The sequence below is a fragment of the Ruditapes philippinarum genome, unplaced genomic scaffold (assembly GCF_026571515.1).
Source record: "Ruditapes philippinarum isolate M1 unplaced genomic scaffold, ASM2657151v2 ctg756_1_1_1_1, whole genome shotgun sequence".
NCBI lineage: Eukaryota > Metazoa > Mollusca > Bivalvia > Venerida > Veneridae > Ruditapes > Ruditapes philippinarum.
Window position 1 is genome coordinate 456,497 of NW_026864914.1, and position 17,656 is coordinate 474,152.

Below are 17,656 nucleotides of genomic sequence, written 5' to 3' on the forward strand. Positions count from 1 at the left end.
GCAATATTTGAGACAGCTGCTTCATATCTGTAGGCATTGTCAATAATAAACACAACTTTTAAGACTACAGCTTTAATGATTCAAATTGCATATAATTTTAAGAAATATTTAAATTTTTGAGACAGCTGCTTTAAATGCATTGTTAATTTTGCAGCATAGCCAGTTGAGAAATCTGCATGTAAATATGTTGCCACAGTTGAGAAATCTGCATGTAAATATGTTGCCTCTATAGTGCTAAAAGGTTATCCTCAGAGCATGCTGCTTTGCCTGCTTTATTTTCAATCTTAGAAACAACAACTGCTTATTTATAGTTATAAGCAATGTTTTTAAAAGATTTATTAAAAAGAATCACTTTAAAGTTATTAACATATATAAAAAGCTTGATGCTAAACCAAGGTAACTCATGTGACATAAAGAAGGAGTGACAACCATTTCATGCAAATCCTTGGATTATTACATTTCTATAACTTATTCTTTCTTCAAGCAATACATGAGACATACTTCTTTAACCTATTTATTTGTCTTAGTAAATCAACACAGTAATGAAGATATGCTGTCTTAGTTTACCTATTGACTATACAGAAGTTCACCAAATGTCGGTGTATACTATATATCTGTTATACTGATGAATAGGTATAGTTCTATAGACTGTGTGCCAGGTTACTATTTGTAATTTACCTGTATACACCTACATTTAGTAGATATAACATAGGTCAGTCTCTGTAACCACTAGAGGGAGTGACACAATATTTTTTTGTGGATTTATAAATTTCAGAAACAAGGATATTTTGTTTCCTGTTTTCAATTTTTTTCTTTCGCAAAATATTTGCAGGAAGTTTCTTTAAGTGGTAAGATTTCTCTGTATTTTTAGACGAGTAGGATAATTAAGCTTTGTAAGTGTAGTTTAGTAGGTCGTTGTAACTAAGTCGTTATTGATTTATTTGGTTTTAATATATAAAAAAAGCTGTTTTCAGCCCATTTTAATTGTATGGTAGTGATTTGTTTTTTACTGTTTTTTGCAACAACTGATGCCTTTAAAGTTCGAAAATTTTGGTGCGGTAAATAATTGAAAATTCAAACAATTTAGCAGGTTTTTATTACATTTTATGGATATATAATCAGTTCAATAAAAACAAATGATTCTCTATTAATAGCTTTGGACGTTTTGTCTTCTTTGGAAAATAACAATTCTCTGACAGTATTCTTTAAATTATGAAGAAAGTTGAGCACTCAGTACTTGTTGATTTCAAAAGCATTCTTATAATGCTAAGGTTATAATTTTTCTCATCTATATTTTCTTTCCAGAGTTGTGGCTCTGAATCTTGTTGTGATAATGATTTTCTAAGGTCAAAATCCTGATCCAAGACGAAATTTCAGAGCCAGCAAAATCTGATTTTGACTTGCTTGTCTGTTTTATCTGAATCATCTTTTTACTGGTCTGCATGATATTTATAAATTCTTAAAAATAAATCACTATCCATGTAGGTTATGGGAGAACCTGTGCAATATTGACAATGGATTTTGCAGCCGCTTATCATTCAGATTTCTATAGACTTATATGCCTTAGGATAATTGTGTGCAAAAATTTGATCTATCTTTGATGTAACTGAATGTTTTCACTTGAAACTATACAGAAGTTTCTTCTCTCTTGGATCATAATTGTACATCATTTTTCAAAGACCCATAACTCTTACTTTGATTTTTACCTATAAATTATTGTCCTTTGTAAACCTAAAGTGCTTCAATTAACTGTCAATGTACAAATTCTAAGAACATGAATTGAGCAGAAAATACAATAAGAAATGATAGTAGATAAATCAATCAACACCTCATTTTAGTTAATTGACATTTTCCCCTAGAAATACTTGGAAACTTGCTAGCATTCATGTTAGTAGTTAACAACTCATTATTCACTAATTTCATTGTCATAATGAATTAAAACTAAATCTATACAGCTTAACTTACAGGTTAAAATAGTGTTATATCCCAGTTGGCCAATTGACAAAATACATCTTCTCAATTAAACCAATTGTTTATATACTGGCAGTAAGGTATATTATGTACTGGTATTGAAGTTGTATTTATTTTTCTAACAGGTGCCTGTTTTAATGAAAAATCTTCCTATTATTTGCATGGCAAGAGCTGTAAGTCGCCTATCATTTTAATATTGTTAAGGTCATATGACAACTTTCTAGCTTTATAAAGAAGAGGAAGACCTCAGACGGACAGACACCCCTTCATGTGTTACATCACAATCATCTGCATGAAGAACCACCATTCCTTCTATAAGCAAAGTGGACAATTTCATATTATGAGGAAAAAAAATTCAACGTCCCTGAGGTGGGATTCAAACCCACATCAGTGTGGGACAAGTGATTTGTATAAAAAGACCATAACCTCTTGGCAGATTAAGAAATTATTACCAGACAAAGCAAAACAAAAACAATGAAGTATAAAAGATAGTTTAATAGAAATCCCTGTTGCAACTTGTGACTCTTTACCTAAACATTTGGTGTATATTTATGTGAATATAGTGTTTTAAGAAATTGATAGAGTTATTGCCCTTACATACACTATAATTACATTTACTTGAAGCAAAACATTTGTGTCATTATTGTTAAATATAAATGGAATTCATCAAATTGAAATATAGATCTAGTTACATGTACCTTCTCCCTTAAACCTAACTTTTTAATGAACCTTCCTGCTTTGACTTCGGAAATGTTCAAAATTACTTAAGAGTTTTGTCAGACTGGAGGACAGTGCAGCTAAGAGTTATAATTTTGCCACAAGCAAAACATTATAGCTGAGCAAAGCACTGTAATTATTGATTTGTTGCAGATCTAAACATGTATTGGATTTTAGATGACATTTAAGAATGTTCAGTATATATCATGTACACCATTAAAATTGAATAAAATTTGATATTGCCTGTCTTAAAATAGCAAGGATAATGTTATGTCTACAGATATCTGAGTCTGGCTGAGTGGATAATGATATATAGATTGTACTACATTATGATTTTTAGTTACTTTTTTCAGAAAAAATATCTTTAATGCCTGTTTGGGTATCTGTATTTGAACCAGATTGATTCTCAGATCAGGGAGGATGCTGGTACATGTGTACTTATACTTTAGGTAGCTAAAAACTGGTTCATATATAAAAAATCTTTGGGTAACTAACATTACTGCATGCCTATAATTGATAAGTAGGAATGTGAACAAAACAAAAACAAACAAACAATAACAACAACACAAAAACAACAACAAAAAACTACCTAAAGTGAAATGCTATAATCTAAGCTATTTTGTTTGGTTAGGTATATTACTAACCTGAATGATTTTGACAATTGTATTTTACATGTTGAAAGGGGTGGAAATATAGAATATTCCAAGATTTACATGTAGATAACTAACAGGATTTTTTGGGGTAAATAAATAAACATTTGTATATGATTATATAAGACATATTTCAGCAGTAACAGATAATAGAGACTATTATTGCTGATGCTTATGTTTTGCTAACTTTGATGCCTTGGAAAACATCCAATTAGAATTGCACACACACAAAAATTGCAAGACAGTACCATAATTTGTACCATAATTTATACAATATATCCCTATCACTGGCCGATACATTCTAATAAATGCACTGTGATTTTCTTTGGATTTTTTTCATGTGATTTTTGCTGTGTATAATTTCTCACTCATAATAGCTTGAGTCAATTTTGAATACAGTAAAACTTGTTTACAGAGGTCAGTCCTGGGATTTTATAAGAACAAAGTATGCTTGGTTTTATTTAAATAAGTTTTTGTGAAGCTCTTGTGTCCTTCCTTCACCAATATAAAAGGAGGAAAGTTGCCGTATGACCTTTACGCTGTTGGTGCTATGTAAAATCTAACAAAAAGACCTCCACACCCTGACCAATTTGAATCACTCTTCTGTCTTGTCCAGGTAATGATTTCTCGGTAGGAAACATTTTCACAGCTTCAAAATCAGCATCTTCTCATTCTTTGGCTTAGCATGCTGATAGATGGTCTCTCAGAATGAGACTTTATTGCTTTTATATTGACACGTTTTCATATACATTGACATGTACATAATGTGGTATTTCCACAGAATATGCTACTCAGGTTTGACTTTATTCACTATGTTTTTCAAGTGAAATATAATAAGTTATAGTTTAATTGTTCTCCTTTATTTACAGGTATATTACTTCATTGCCTGAAACCATGAACAACTGACAAGTGGTAGAGAAAGTAGATGCTAGATATAACACAAGGTAAATTTAAATATTCAAGTGCTTTTGGAAATATTTAGGTCTTAGATTTATCTTTAACACATAACATGCTAAATATTTGTAAAATAGGCCTGTTCTGCTCTAAAGTTTGAATAACCATTATTGTTTTCATTTAACGCCACCACCCCTCTTATTTGAGCCCCCAGAAGAAAAATTCCTTCCTTATATAGATTTATAATTCATAATGAAAGAGCAATCCAAAAAATCAAAATATTTTTATATAAGAAATAACTAACACTCCAGTTGAATGTAGAATCATTAAAAAAATTCCTGTATTATTTATTTTTATAGTTCTAATTAGTGCCCCCACCCCCCTATTTAATGCATGCCTCTAGGGGTCGTTACATGGAAAGAATATGATTATAATGCTCATTGATAAATTTTAAGGGATTTTGATATCAAAGTGCTAAAAATTGTGCACAGCCAGAGGTGTCAGAAGTTTTCAATATGTTCCTTTAATGCTAATGGAACATGAATTATAACATTAAAATTATGGCCAAGTAAATGACAGTAAATACGTAGTTTAAAAGACATTTTTTTTAAGCAAGTTTGAAGATAAAATGTTTATCATATATAACATCTAAAGTGAAAAAAGATTTTCAGCAATATCAGTAAAATTGAACTGATGTTCGAAAAGAATAAAACTGTACTGTTTGACCAATTCAAGATATTTTCTTGTATTAATTCACTTTTGTGACCAGTAAGAAAACCCCTAAGAATGATATATTTTATAAAATCAATATCTTAATATCATGAACTAAAATTTCTACACTGAAAACTGCTGTGTCATCTATTTAAAAGCCGCTGACTAGGTGATTCAGAAGTATTAGTGTCATATTAAGACATCATTAAATCCCCCTGAGTAGATTGATTTGCATGCAGGGAATATATCAGTTTTCAAAGACACCTTTACATACTTATCACACAGTGAATTAAATGTAGTAAATATTAAATAAGTTTAAACAAAATTATGTCAAAGTTTGCATGCTTTGAGAGGGATGTTTTAACTTGCTTTTAAAGTCACTTGATCATAATTCTAATATGATGTACATCATCTTTTTCATTTTATGTACATTTTTTTTTTCAAGTACACATGTATATGTATATGAGAGTTAGATAATTAATTTTGAAGGGTTTCCTTAACATGCATTAGTGGAGGGGAGGGAAAGGAAATCAGATTTATTATGGTGTATGACAATGAGTCAAAAGACACATGTCAGAATAAAACAATTAAAAGAATGGACATCTGGGGCTGTTATTCATAAAGCTTCTTTCTAGTATATAAGCAGGGAAAACCCTCAACTGTTAATTTTCATTACTATAATTCTGTCAAGTGTATCTTGACAAACTGTCAACGTAGGTCTGTTAAATTCAAACCAAAGATTTTTCTCAGACAAGAATGCAGTAAGCAGAAGCAACATAACAGTACATGTATTTATATGTTAGACTCAAATTTATCATTTTAAATTTTCATTCATGAAATACAAGCAGTGGTAAGTTCCATGTTCAAAGTAGGACAAATGTTTATTATAAACATGTAGCTTAAATGACCCTCTGTTGGTTACCCATGGTACATTTATATATTTTGTACATACTATATAATCCATTAATGTGGGTAACTAACAATGGCTTTCCCCTCACTAGACGAAATATTTGATGGAGTTGTCCATCTCTTAATCAGGAAAAAATGGTGAATCATATTGAGAAACATTTCTGAATTAAGTCCAACTGAGTAATAAACAGTGCAGACCATAATCAGATGGCACTAATGTCGCACATGTCACGGTGACTGTGGTAGATTCAATCATCACCAGAAGGCTAAGATTTAATATAATAACAGGGTTAATGTTAAACATTTTAAATTTGTAAATTTATTATCATACACCTGTGATTGTAAATTTATTATTATCCCCCCCCCCCTCCAAAAAATTTAATTCTTCAGTCTTTAGGAATATCTCTAAGAATAAAAGGTATAATAAATATTTAAATGGTTTATAAATAAACAGATTTACAAAAGGAGATCTATTTAAACTTAAAATGTCAGTATCATATTGAGGGGAAAAAAATCTGTGTATTTCTACAAAAAGCCCCAATATGTTTACATATTAGTGATGTCAGGTAATAAGAAATTTAAAACAGGAATTTTAGATCCGGGTATTTTATTTACAAACTTTGAAAATTTATAGTGTACAGCAGGATGCTATATACATTTATTTTAATCCAGGGATGCCTTTTAAAGCAGAATTTATGGATCAGTGTTAGATTATTAAAATCTTAGCAGAGGAGTTCTGTAGAGAATATTTTAATGTTTAACAAAAATTTGGAAATTTCTGCTTGTGCGCTGGAGACTTTAATTTTTATGGAAAGATATTAATCACTGTGAATTTTTGTTTTTCTGTACTTTGGACTTTGGATGTAGAAAAACGAGTTATTATTGTGTGTTAAAGTAATTGTTTACTCTACTTGGATTTAATTAATGGAAATTTAGTGATTTTCTGATATTGTATTATTAGCATTGTTTGTTTTTTGTCAAGGTTCTAAGATTATGTGTTTGGTTCAATTTTAGGGCAAAAGACCTCAAATCAGGGAACTGCTGTTAAGATAATTTTTATATTATATCCATGTCTTGTTTGGATTAAGAACATGTATCCCCCTTGTGGTTGAGGGGTTACCTTTAAGTGTTGAGGCATAAGAATCTCAGCCACTGTTATAATCCTCTGTGTGATGGTAAATGGCAACTAAATGGGTTTGAATTACTCGAGTATTATTATTATCTCATAGCTCCAGCAGGTGAGGTGGTTTGGCCTTTGGTTTTGCTCTAAGTTTGTTACACCTCAAGGTTAGCCAAAATCATCTTTACTGTTTTGGCACCATGTGACCTCAATTGTGTTGGTGCACCATATTCCATATTGCATGACTGTTTTGGGCTTTTAATATAAGAAATATAGTAGCTTTATTACATTTTGTATAGATAAGAGTTACTACTTATTTTGTGTTGTCATACACCGCCTCCGTGGTTGAGGGGTTAGAGTCGATGATTTCTAATCCAGTTACCTCTCTGGTGTGGGTTCGATCCCCGGGAGATGCTTTGGTAGTTTAGCGCGGAGGAAGGTAGTCTAGTACTGGTGTAACTCTCCAGGAACGATGGTTAGGAAACTACCCGCCTATATGACTGAAATATTGTTGGGAAAAGGTGTTAAATGAAACAAACAAACAAACAATGTGTTGTTATAATTGAATTGATATGTCAATTTTATTAACATCATTAATTGATTTCTATTTTTAGGGGAGTAGCTCTTCACAATCTGGTACCATCAAATATACATTAAAACTAGTAGTGCTAGAAAATGTATAAGTGTTAGTGCAGGGCAGTCTGAAAGAGAACTGATCACAGATGGTACAGCCACAAGGTGGAATGGCCCGCGATGAAGTGGACGCTGATCTTCCAGATCAGGATCAGGCAAAGGATTTCTATGCTACGTACGACCCAAAGGATGTCCTTGGAAGGTAAGAATTTAAGATAAATGCCTCAGTCAGGGATAGTGGGTTAGTTAAGACTCTATAATTGGGTCACAAGTTCAAAACCATGAGTGTCGCCATCCCAAGAAGATTAAATTAGACTGCTCTTTTTTTATGTGAAAACAATAATTTATAAACAATTTAAAACATAATATTGAAAAAATGATGTTTAAGCATTTATATATCAAAATGCAAATCATTTTTTTTTTAATAAATTATTAATTTTGGTATCCAAATAAAATAAAAGGGGAGTTTACTATGTGTGACATGTATTCTTCTCTTAATAAAGTTACTTCCCTTTTTCAATTATTACCGTTTATATAAGAATATTGAATAGCATGTTTATGAAGTTGTAAAGATTTTAATCACTGTAATACAGAAATACTGTTTTTTCTTGTCATATTGGGAATATATACTTCTATGCTCCCCCCCCCCCCACTCTACCCCCATAAAAAAAAAACAACAAAAAACAGCACACTCACACAAAATAAAAAACAAAACAAATAAATACTTCCACAGTACATTCACTTAGCATTGACACAGTTATATGACAACAAAGGGAAGCTAAATTTGCCATGAAATGTAAGAGTGAGGCTTTTCCAATTTATTGTCTTATCTTGTAGTGAAATAAGGGAAGTAAATTCAGCTCAGTTTCTGAGACATGTTTGTTAGAAATACTTACACTGACACTTTCATGCTTACACTGACACATTAATACTGGTTTTCCATCTTGTTTTCTTTTGTTTTAATTGAAAGTTCTATCATTAAAATAATAAATGAATTGCTGTTATTTATCAAGGTAGTTAACTCTAAGTAGATTTTTTTGTCTTTTTGTGCAAGAGTTACTTCCCTTCTGCTGTTAAAAGTACATTATAAGTGATTATATTTTTTCTGAAATGTGTCAAGCAAACAGCAATAACAGTAATGATGGTTATAACTTGACCAGATGTGACTGGAAGGGGCAGAACTGACAGATTTATACAATCATTTATTACATAATGATAGTAATAATTGAAATGTATACAACAAGGTCACTGTGACAAGATGTTACTAAGAGTACACTAACTTCAGGTTATTCACCTCCATTTAACCTTTGTATAACAAGTCATAACAGACATTTTTCATATGTACTTTTAGCTCACGGAAATAATTCGGTCAACTGTCTACTATATAAAGTAACTTATGTATGTTGACATTATCAGACATCTATTTAGAATAAAGGTTTAATGACTGTACTGTACAAATAAGAATAACAGACAGATTATTATGAGAAAAAAGTTATAAGGAATATTGCAACTTTTTTCTGTGCATCACATATTTTCGAACAGGTTAATGTTCTGCATACAAGTGCAATATAAGTGCAGTATTGGTATTAAAAGTAAGGCAGTAGAATGTAATTATGTTCTAGAAGATATCCTTAGTTCATTGACCTGTTGATTCAAAGTTTAACTGTTTTTGAGTTAACCAGCTTGACCTACAAGTAAACTAATAAACCTTTGCCATATCTGTAGTGCCAGGTATACCTGCATAATCTGCAACATTTTGTGAAAAGTAGGGTTAACAAGCTCTTATTATAAAGTGACTTGGTCTATAATGGAAGGTCTATACATACAATTAAACATAACAACACACCACTTATGAATTATACATAGAAGTTGGTTGCAAGTATAAGATACATTGTTTGATCCAATGTTACATAATACATGTACATGTATATTTGAACAGCAGATGATTAAGTTTTTATGCCACCACAAAGTGGGAGCATATAGCGTTGCACTTGTCTGTCCGTCTATCAGTCCGTCTGTATGTCCCATAATCTTGTGAACGCAACTCCTCTTAAACCTGATGGCAGATTTTGCTTAAACTTTCAGGGATGAACAACCTTAATGTGTAGATGGTAGTAAAGGAAGGAATTTTTGCTGTGTCCAAATTTAACAGAATTATGGCCCTTTGTTGATTTTTTCACTTTATACCATGTAGAAATTTTGTGAACGCAACTCCTCTTACACCGGATGGCAGATTTTGCTTAAATTTCAGGGATGAAAACCTTAATGTGTTGATAGTAGTAAAGGAAGGAATTTTTGCTGGGACCAAATTTAACAGAATTATGGCCCTTTGTTGATTTTTTCACTATATATACTATGTAGAAATTTTGTGAACGCAACTCCTCTTAAACTGGTTGGCAGATTTTGCTTAAACTTCCAGGGATGAACAACCTTAATGTGTAGATGGTACTAAAGGAAGGAATTTTTGCTGCTACCAAATTTAACAGAATTATGGCCCTTTGTTGATTTCTTCACTAAATGCTTTGTAGAAATTTTGTGAACGCAACTCCTCTTAAATCGGATGGCAGATTTTGCTTAAACTTTCTGGGATGGATAACCTTAAAGTGTAGATGGTAGTAAAGGAAGGAATTTTTGCTGCGACCAAATTTAACAGAATTATGGCCCTTTGTTGATTTTAAGTTTTCAACTTGTGGCACATGTAGTCCAAAAATATTTGACCTAGAGTCATAAGATTGACAGAACAGTGGCGTGTGGGGGCATCCGTGTTCTTTGGACACGTTTCTAGTTATCAGATAAGTGGTCATTCTTAGTCACTATAAGAACTTACCAAAATTTTTAGCACGACTATCCCATAAGAATAAGTAGAGCTATTCTAGTCACCCCGAGTGTCAGTGTAACCACTTATGTTCAAGTTTGTGAACCACCTATGATGTATGGCTTTGAAAGTTTGCACACTAGTTAACCATCATGCCCCAACCTGGAGACAGGAGGAGGTAACTCTATTAAGTATTTTGACAGAAGTATTCCCCTTTTTCGACATAGAATTTACATTTAAGTTTGCGTACCACCTGAAATATATTCCAAGTACATTGTCATGTGGCTTTGAAACTTTGCGCACTTGTTCATTATCATGTCCCCAACCTTTATATAGGAGAAAGTAATGCTATCAAGCATATTGACAGAATTATTTCCATTTTTCGACTTTTAATTTACATTAAAGTTTGTGTACCACCTCAGATATTTTCATATTCCATTGACATGGCTTTGAAACCGGTCGAAATTTTAATAATATGGGTTAGGTTCTCCGCGATTTTTTAAGGGCTCAGTGGAGCCTTTTGTGGACTGCCATTGGCCTTCTTGGAGCCTTACTTGGCCTCTGTATGAAAATGGCCATTATGATAGAAGCTTTACCCTCAAAAGGAATTTGATGTTCAAGGTGTCAAGGACACCAGTACTTGAAATAGATTTTTCTACTTTCCGTAACTGTTGCATTTTTTTTGCTCAAGTCATTTTTTAAGTTATGTAGCATATTTATTACTTTATAACCTTAATGAGTTTGATATGCATGTGAAGGTCAGGGTCAATTAAGCATAAGAGCTAGGCTTAAAATGAAGGTATCTTCTCTATTTCTCATAAAAAACCCTTATATACTGACCTAGCAATTCTTATACATTAATTAGACACTGGTATTTGGTATTTTTAATTAACCATCATCTTTTAAGCTCACGTGTCACAAAGTGACAGGGTGAGCTTTTGTGATCGCTTTTCATCCAACATCCGTCCGTCTGTAAACTTTTACTTTAAGTGACATCTCCTCTTAAACCACTAAGCCAATTTCATCCAAACTTCACAGGAATGTTCCTTGAGTGGTCACCTTTAAAAATTGTTCAAAGAATTTAATCCATGCAGAACTCTGGTTGCCATGGCAACCGAAAGAAAAAACTTTAAATATCTTCTTTTAAAAAACTGTAAGAGCTAGAGCTTAGATATTTGGCATGAAACATCTTCTAGTAAGTGTCTACCAAGTTTGTTAAAAAAAAAAAAAGCCTTGGGGTCAAAATTGGCCCCGCCTCAGGGGGGTCATTGATTTTCCCTTTATGCATAAAGTAAAAACTTAAAAAATCTTCTTTTAGAGAATCCAAAGAGCTAGAGCTAAGATATTTAGCATGAAACATGTTCTAATGGGTGTCTACCAAGTATGTTCAAATAAAAGCCCTGGGGTCAAAATTGGCCCCGTCCTGGGGGTCATTGATTTTCCTTACTTGTGTATAGCAAAAACTTAAAAATTTTTTTTGAAAAAACCCAAATAGCTAGATTTAAAATATTAAGCATGAAACATCTTCTAGTAAGTGTCTACAAAGTTTGTTCAAATAAAAGCCCTGGGGTCAAAACTGGCCCCGCTCCATGGGTGTCATTTATTAACTATATGTGTATAGTAAAAACTTTAAAAAAATTTTCTTTTAAAAAACCGTAAGAGCTAGAGCTTAGATATTTGGCATGAAACTTCTTCTAGTGAGTGTCTACCAAGTTTGTTCAAATAAAAACCGCGGGTCAAAATTGGCCTGGCCCCAGGAGGTCAATGATTTTCCCTTTATGCATATAGGAAAAACTTAAAAAATCTTCTTTTAGAGAACCCAAAGAGCTAGAGCTAAGATATTTAGCATGAAACATCTTCTAATAAGTGTCTACCAATTTTGTTCAAATAAAAGCCGGGGGGTCAAAATTGGCCCGCCCCAGGGGGTCATTAATTTTCCTTTTATGCATATAGTAAAAACTTAAAAAATCTTCTTTGAAAGAACTCAAAGAGCTAGAGCTAAGATATTTAGCATGAAACATGTTCTAATGGGTGTATACCAAGTATGTTCAAATAAAAGCCCTGGGGTCAAAATTGGCCCCGTCCTGGTGGTCATTGATTTTCCTTATTTGTGTATAGCAAAAACTTAAATATCTTCTTTTAAAAAAACCCAAATAGCTAGAGTTTAGATATTAAGCATGAAACATGTTCTAGTAAGTGTCTACAAAGTTTGTTCAAATAAAAGCCCTGGGGTCAAAACTGGCCCCGCCCCATGGGTGTCATTTAATAACTATATGTGTATAGTAAAAACTTAAAAAATCTTCTTTTAAGAAACCCAATCAGCTAGATTTAGATGTTTAGCATGAAACATCTTCTTATGGGTGTCTACCAAGTTTGTTCAAATAAAAGCCTTTGGGTTAAAATTGGCCCTGCCAGGGGGTGTGGGGGCGCTATATACAGGTGAGTGACTTCAGGGCCATCATGGCCCTCTTGTTTGTTTATACCAACTAAATGGTATGAAGTTTCACCTCAGTATACAGAAGCTTAATGTATTATGTTCCCATCCCTAAGTTAATTTAACTTATTTTCCACAGTTCAGCAGTTCAAATTCTGGTACAGGAAAATATCTTTTTTTTTTTGCCTTACATCTTCCACCAAGTAAAAGGAGAAATTGCCCTATATTAATCAGACATTTATAATTCTCTTCTACTATTTTCTCAACCCACATACATAAGAAGTTTTAAGGAGTTGGTACCAGATAAATGTAAATGCTCTGACATTGCTTTATAAGATAGACACTTATTGTATCATACCCTAAATTTACATAGCAGAGAAGACGGAAAAAATCAATCCACTGACCGAATTATTTGTTTACTGTAAATGTCCTCTATCTTACTAATTTTCTGTTAGTTAACCAAATTAATGTTATATGATTATAAATTTATAATATTTGATCTGATTTTCACTTCATGTTATTAAAGAAGACCAAAAAAATTAAAAAAATATAGTTAAAGCATTTGTGTATATATATCTATGAGAATAAACTCCCTGTAACCCTATTGGTTAAACTGACACACACACTACTGGTACGGTGACCTACATGCAGTGATAGTTGAAGTTATTTATAGAACTCACGTTGAATGAAATGTGTATTATGTAGGACAGGTGCATAGACTTGCTATAAAGTATAATATGTAATACCTTGATAATCTTCCTGCTTTGATGGAAACATGTTTTCATAATTCTGTTCAGTTTTGAAAAGAACATGAAAAGTGTTAGTTTGTTGACTGATTTAAAATATGCGCGGAGTCATCTTTCATTAGATTTATAAAAGGAAGACTGCTAAAATGGTTTTATTTGTGTTTTTGATGATATTGATAAACTTTCCCCATCAAACCTGACCAGGCCCTACACTGTCAGTTTATTTGATATCCTCAAAATTGTTATTGCACAGTCCCAAAAATGAAAGCCAGGAAAGCACATTTTAGACATTTAGCAGATTAACCCTTTAGCCTACTAGTAACTACTGAATATAACCATAACAACCAGTGCAGACCAAGATCATCCATCACATCCATGCCATCTGATCATGGTCTACACTGTTTGCTATTCAGTAAATAGTCATTGTGAATATTAGCCTTCAAAACAATAAATGGTTTTGTCCAGACCCACAAGAGAAGATATTCAGTTGGAGGAGGGTTAAGGATTTAAAGGCTTAAGTTAAACACCTTTCTGGTGCTGTAAAATGAAATTGTCATTCTTTGAAATAAGTACAGACCGGATGTCAGATATCAGAGAAGCCCCCTTGTATAGAAGTGCAGGCTGGCCTGGCTTAAGAAGACTGATGGCATATTAATTTTGTTTACCCTTCATCTGCTAAATGTCTAAAATGAATATGTCCAGCTTCCATTGTTTTGACCTGCTCATTGTAAATTTAAGGGATGTTAAGATGAAATTTTAAAGTTATTTAGCCAAAATTATAGAGCCAGTTAAATTCACTGGTCGTTAGGCTTGCCTGGCTCTATTATACTACTGGCCGTATGTGCAATATTTTCTTTCTAAAATAAAATCTTATTTTGAAGTTCAAACACTTAAAACATGCTTTAAGGACATACACTTAAAAGTATACTTGAAAATAGTGGTATTTTATCTAAATGAATGTGTTCATTGAATTTGTAAATCTGATATACATATTGTGTTGTGATTATAACATAGCAGAAGTAACTGAAGCAAGTCTACAAAATAATTATTTAAGTGCAGTTTTCACAGGTTTAACTGCTGATATTGAGCTGGTTTACTGCTTATTTAACTTTGCAAAGAATGATTTTGACTTCTCAAATCTATTTATATAAATTTTGTTGAAAATTGCATATTTCCTAATATTATTGGACTTTTTAATTGGATGGTTAGTGGTAAAAGTGTAACAGTGTTCGGATATGGATAATTTTTAGATGTGCATGAGTATTTACATATGTCTGCAAACAAATTGTTGTAAATTCTGTGACAATTCTCTTTTACACTTTGGATAAAAGTTTGAAGATTAAAAAATGCCTCTCAGGCCTAGTACAATCAATGACAGTATAAAACAGAAAAAGCTGAAACTTTTAAAAGGTACCAAATGTCGTTCTAAAAGAGGTAATCATGTGGCAAATAAGGACAAATTGGATTCTCTTGCAAGCCTTCTTAAACCTCATGACACTCTACTGAAGGATACTGGAACATTCGGGGAAATTACCGTCTCTTTCCTGACAGAGCATGGGGAATCCACCTTATATATCAGTGAAGTTCTAGGAAGGTATTGATAGATTTTTTCATTTTAAACTCTTTTCTGTTTATTAAACATTTTATTTTTTCAACGGATTAATGTCAGTCTTTGGTTATTGAACTATGCATAATTTGCAAGCAAAGGCGATGTAAGATATGTATTGAGTGTATTGAGACTGCATGCACAAGAGAAGTTTTAAAAAGAAGCAGATTTTTTACCAGTTTCCAATATAGCAAAAAGAGTTGCACCTGAGTCTCTTAAGTTGTGCATAACACAGTGCACCAGTCTCTTCTTTTCTTTCATATGCCAGGCAGTGCCTATGCCCCTTTGTCAAATTTCAAAGTGTGCATATGCCAGTGTATCCATCTCAAAGAGTTCATTAGTCATTGCACCAGTCACCAAGTGTGCATAAAATAGTGTAATAGTGTGCATATGCCAGGCACTGGCAGTGCATGGTTTCCAAGTGCGCATCAGCCAATGTACCATTCTCCAAGTGTGCATAAGCCAGTGCATCATTCTCAAGAGTTCAAAAAGTCATTTTACCATTATCCAGGTGTACAAGTGTTCATAAACTAGTACATCAGTGTACAAATATGCATAACCATTGCACCAGGCTATATTTGTTCATATGCCAGGAAGTGCACCAGTCTGAAGTGTGCATACATCAGTACATCATCCTCAAGTGTGCATATGCTAGTGCATCATCATCAAGTGTGCATACGCTAGTGCATCTTCTAGTGTGCATACGCCAGTGCATCATCAAGTGTGCATAAGCCAGTGCATCATCTCCAAGTGTACATATGCCAGTGCACCAGTATGCAAGTGCATCAGTTTCCAATGTACATAATTATGTCAGAGTGTGCACCAGTCTTTAACTGTGCAAAATCAAGTGCACTGTCTGATCTCCAGGTGTACATAAGCCAGTGCCCAGTGTCATAGATTATATATGCCAGTGCACTAATCTCCAAATGTGCACACGCCACTATTCTCTAAATGTGCATTATTTATGCCAGTGCATTAATATCTAAATGTGTTTTAGCCAATGCAAGGAACTCACAAGTGTGAATATGTCAGTGTACCAGTCTCAAACTGTGCATATGCCAGAGCACCAGTCTCCAAGTGTGCAAGAATCCAGTTAGTATTTCAGTGTACATTAGCCACTTTACCAGTATTTCAGTGTACATTATTCAGTTTAACAGTCTCTTTAGGGTACATTAGCGTGCATGTTAACCAGTCTCTTAGCAAACATTAATCAGTTTACCAGTCTTTAAGTGTACATTAGCCAATTTACCAGTCTGTTATTGTACATTAGCAAGTTTACCAGTCTCTTACGTGTACATTAGTTAGTTTACCAGTCTCTTAGTGTAGATTTTAGCCAATTTACCAGTCTCCAAGTGTTCTTTAGCCTGTGTACCAATCTCAAAGTGTGAAAAAGCCAGATTACCAGTCTCTTAGTTAGTACCTATGCCAGCTTACCAGTATCTTAGTGTACATTAGCTAGTTTACCAGTCTCTTAGTGTATATTAGCCAGTGTATCAGTCTTCAGTGTACATTAGCCAGTTTTACCAGTCTGTAAGTGTTCATTAGAGAGTGTACCAGTTTCTTAGTGTAAATTAGTCTGTGTATTAGTTTCCAAATGTACATTTGCCAGATTATCAATCTCCAAGTGTACATTAGCCAGTTTACCAGTCTCCAAGTGTGCAGGAAGCTGCAATACTGGTTTCTTAGTGTACATTAGTCAATTAACCAGTCCCTTAGTGTACATTAGCCAGTTTACCAGCCTCTTAGTGTACATTAGCCAGTTTACCAGTCTCTTAGTATACATTAGCCAGAGTATTTGTCTCCAAGTGTACTTTAGCCAGTTTACAAGTCTCCAAGTGTGCAGGAAGCTAGATTACCAGTCTCTATGTGTAAATTAGTCAGTTAACCAGTCATTTAGTGTACATTAGCCAGTGTACCAGTCTCCAAGTGTGCAGGAAGCTAGTTTCCCAGTCTCTTAGTTTACATTAGCCAGTTTGCCAGTCTCTTAGTGTACATTAGCCAGTGTACCAGTCTCCAAGTGTACATTAGGCAGTGTACCAGTCTCTTAGTATACCTTAGCCAGTGTACCAGACTCTTAATGTACATTCTCCAAGTCTCCAAGTGTGCATATGCCATTGCACTATGTATATATAAGCCTAATGTATCAGTCTCCAAGTTTGCAAGAAGCCAGTGTTCCATGTTCCAGGTGTACAAGAACAAAGTGTAACAATCTCCAGGCATTCATAAATGTCAGTTTGTCAAGTCTAAAAATTTGGTTGTCCACCTTTTAAAAGAAGTACCCAGTTACAGACCCAGAAAGCATTTTGCCAAGACTGTGAATGTCCATCTTTTCAAAGAAATACCCACTATAACTGTTACAGACTTAAACCATTCAGCCAGTAAGCAATTTGTCAAGTCTGTGGTTGTCCACTTTTTAAAAGAAGTACCCAGTTACAGGTCAGTAAGCAATT

At 33.3% G+C, this 17,656-nt stretch overlaps 1 protein-coding gene across 4 annotated transcripts in view; it reads left to right on the forward strand.

Annotated features, from left to right (window-relative positions):
* LOC132727270 (phosphorylase b kinase gamma catalytic chain, skeletal muscle/heart isoform-like) overlaps positions 1-17,656 on the forward strand; it is a 61,169-nt gene that overhangs the window by 6,690 nt on the left and 36,823 nt on the right. For 2 of the 4 annotated variants that reach the window (XM_060712697.1, XM_060712698.1), the window contains exons 2-3: positions 4,208-4,282; positions 7,587-7,807. In XM_060712697.1, the coding sequence (XP_060568680.1) occupies positions 7,695-7,807 (113 nt within the window). In that variant the 5' untranslated portion in view covers positions 4,208-4,282; positions 7,587-7,694. Of the gene's footprint in view, positions 1-4,207; positions 4,283-7,586; positions 7,808-14,931; positions 15,195-17,656 lie in introns of those variants that run through there. The other 2 variants (XM_060712700.1, XM_060712695.1) reach the window with 2 other exon arrangements.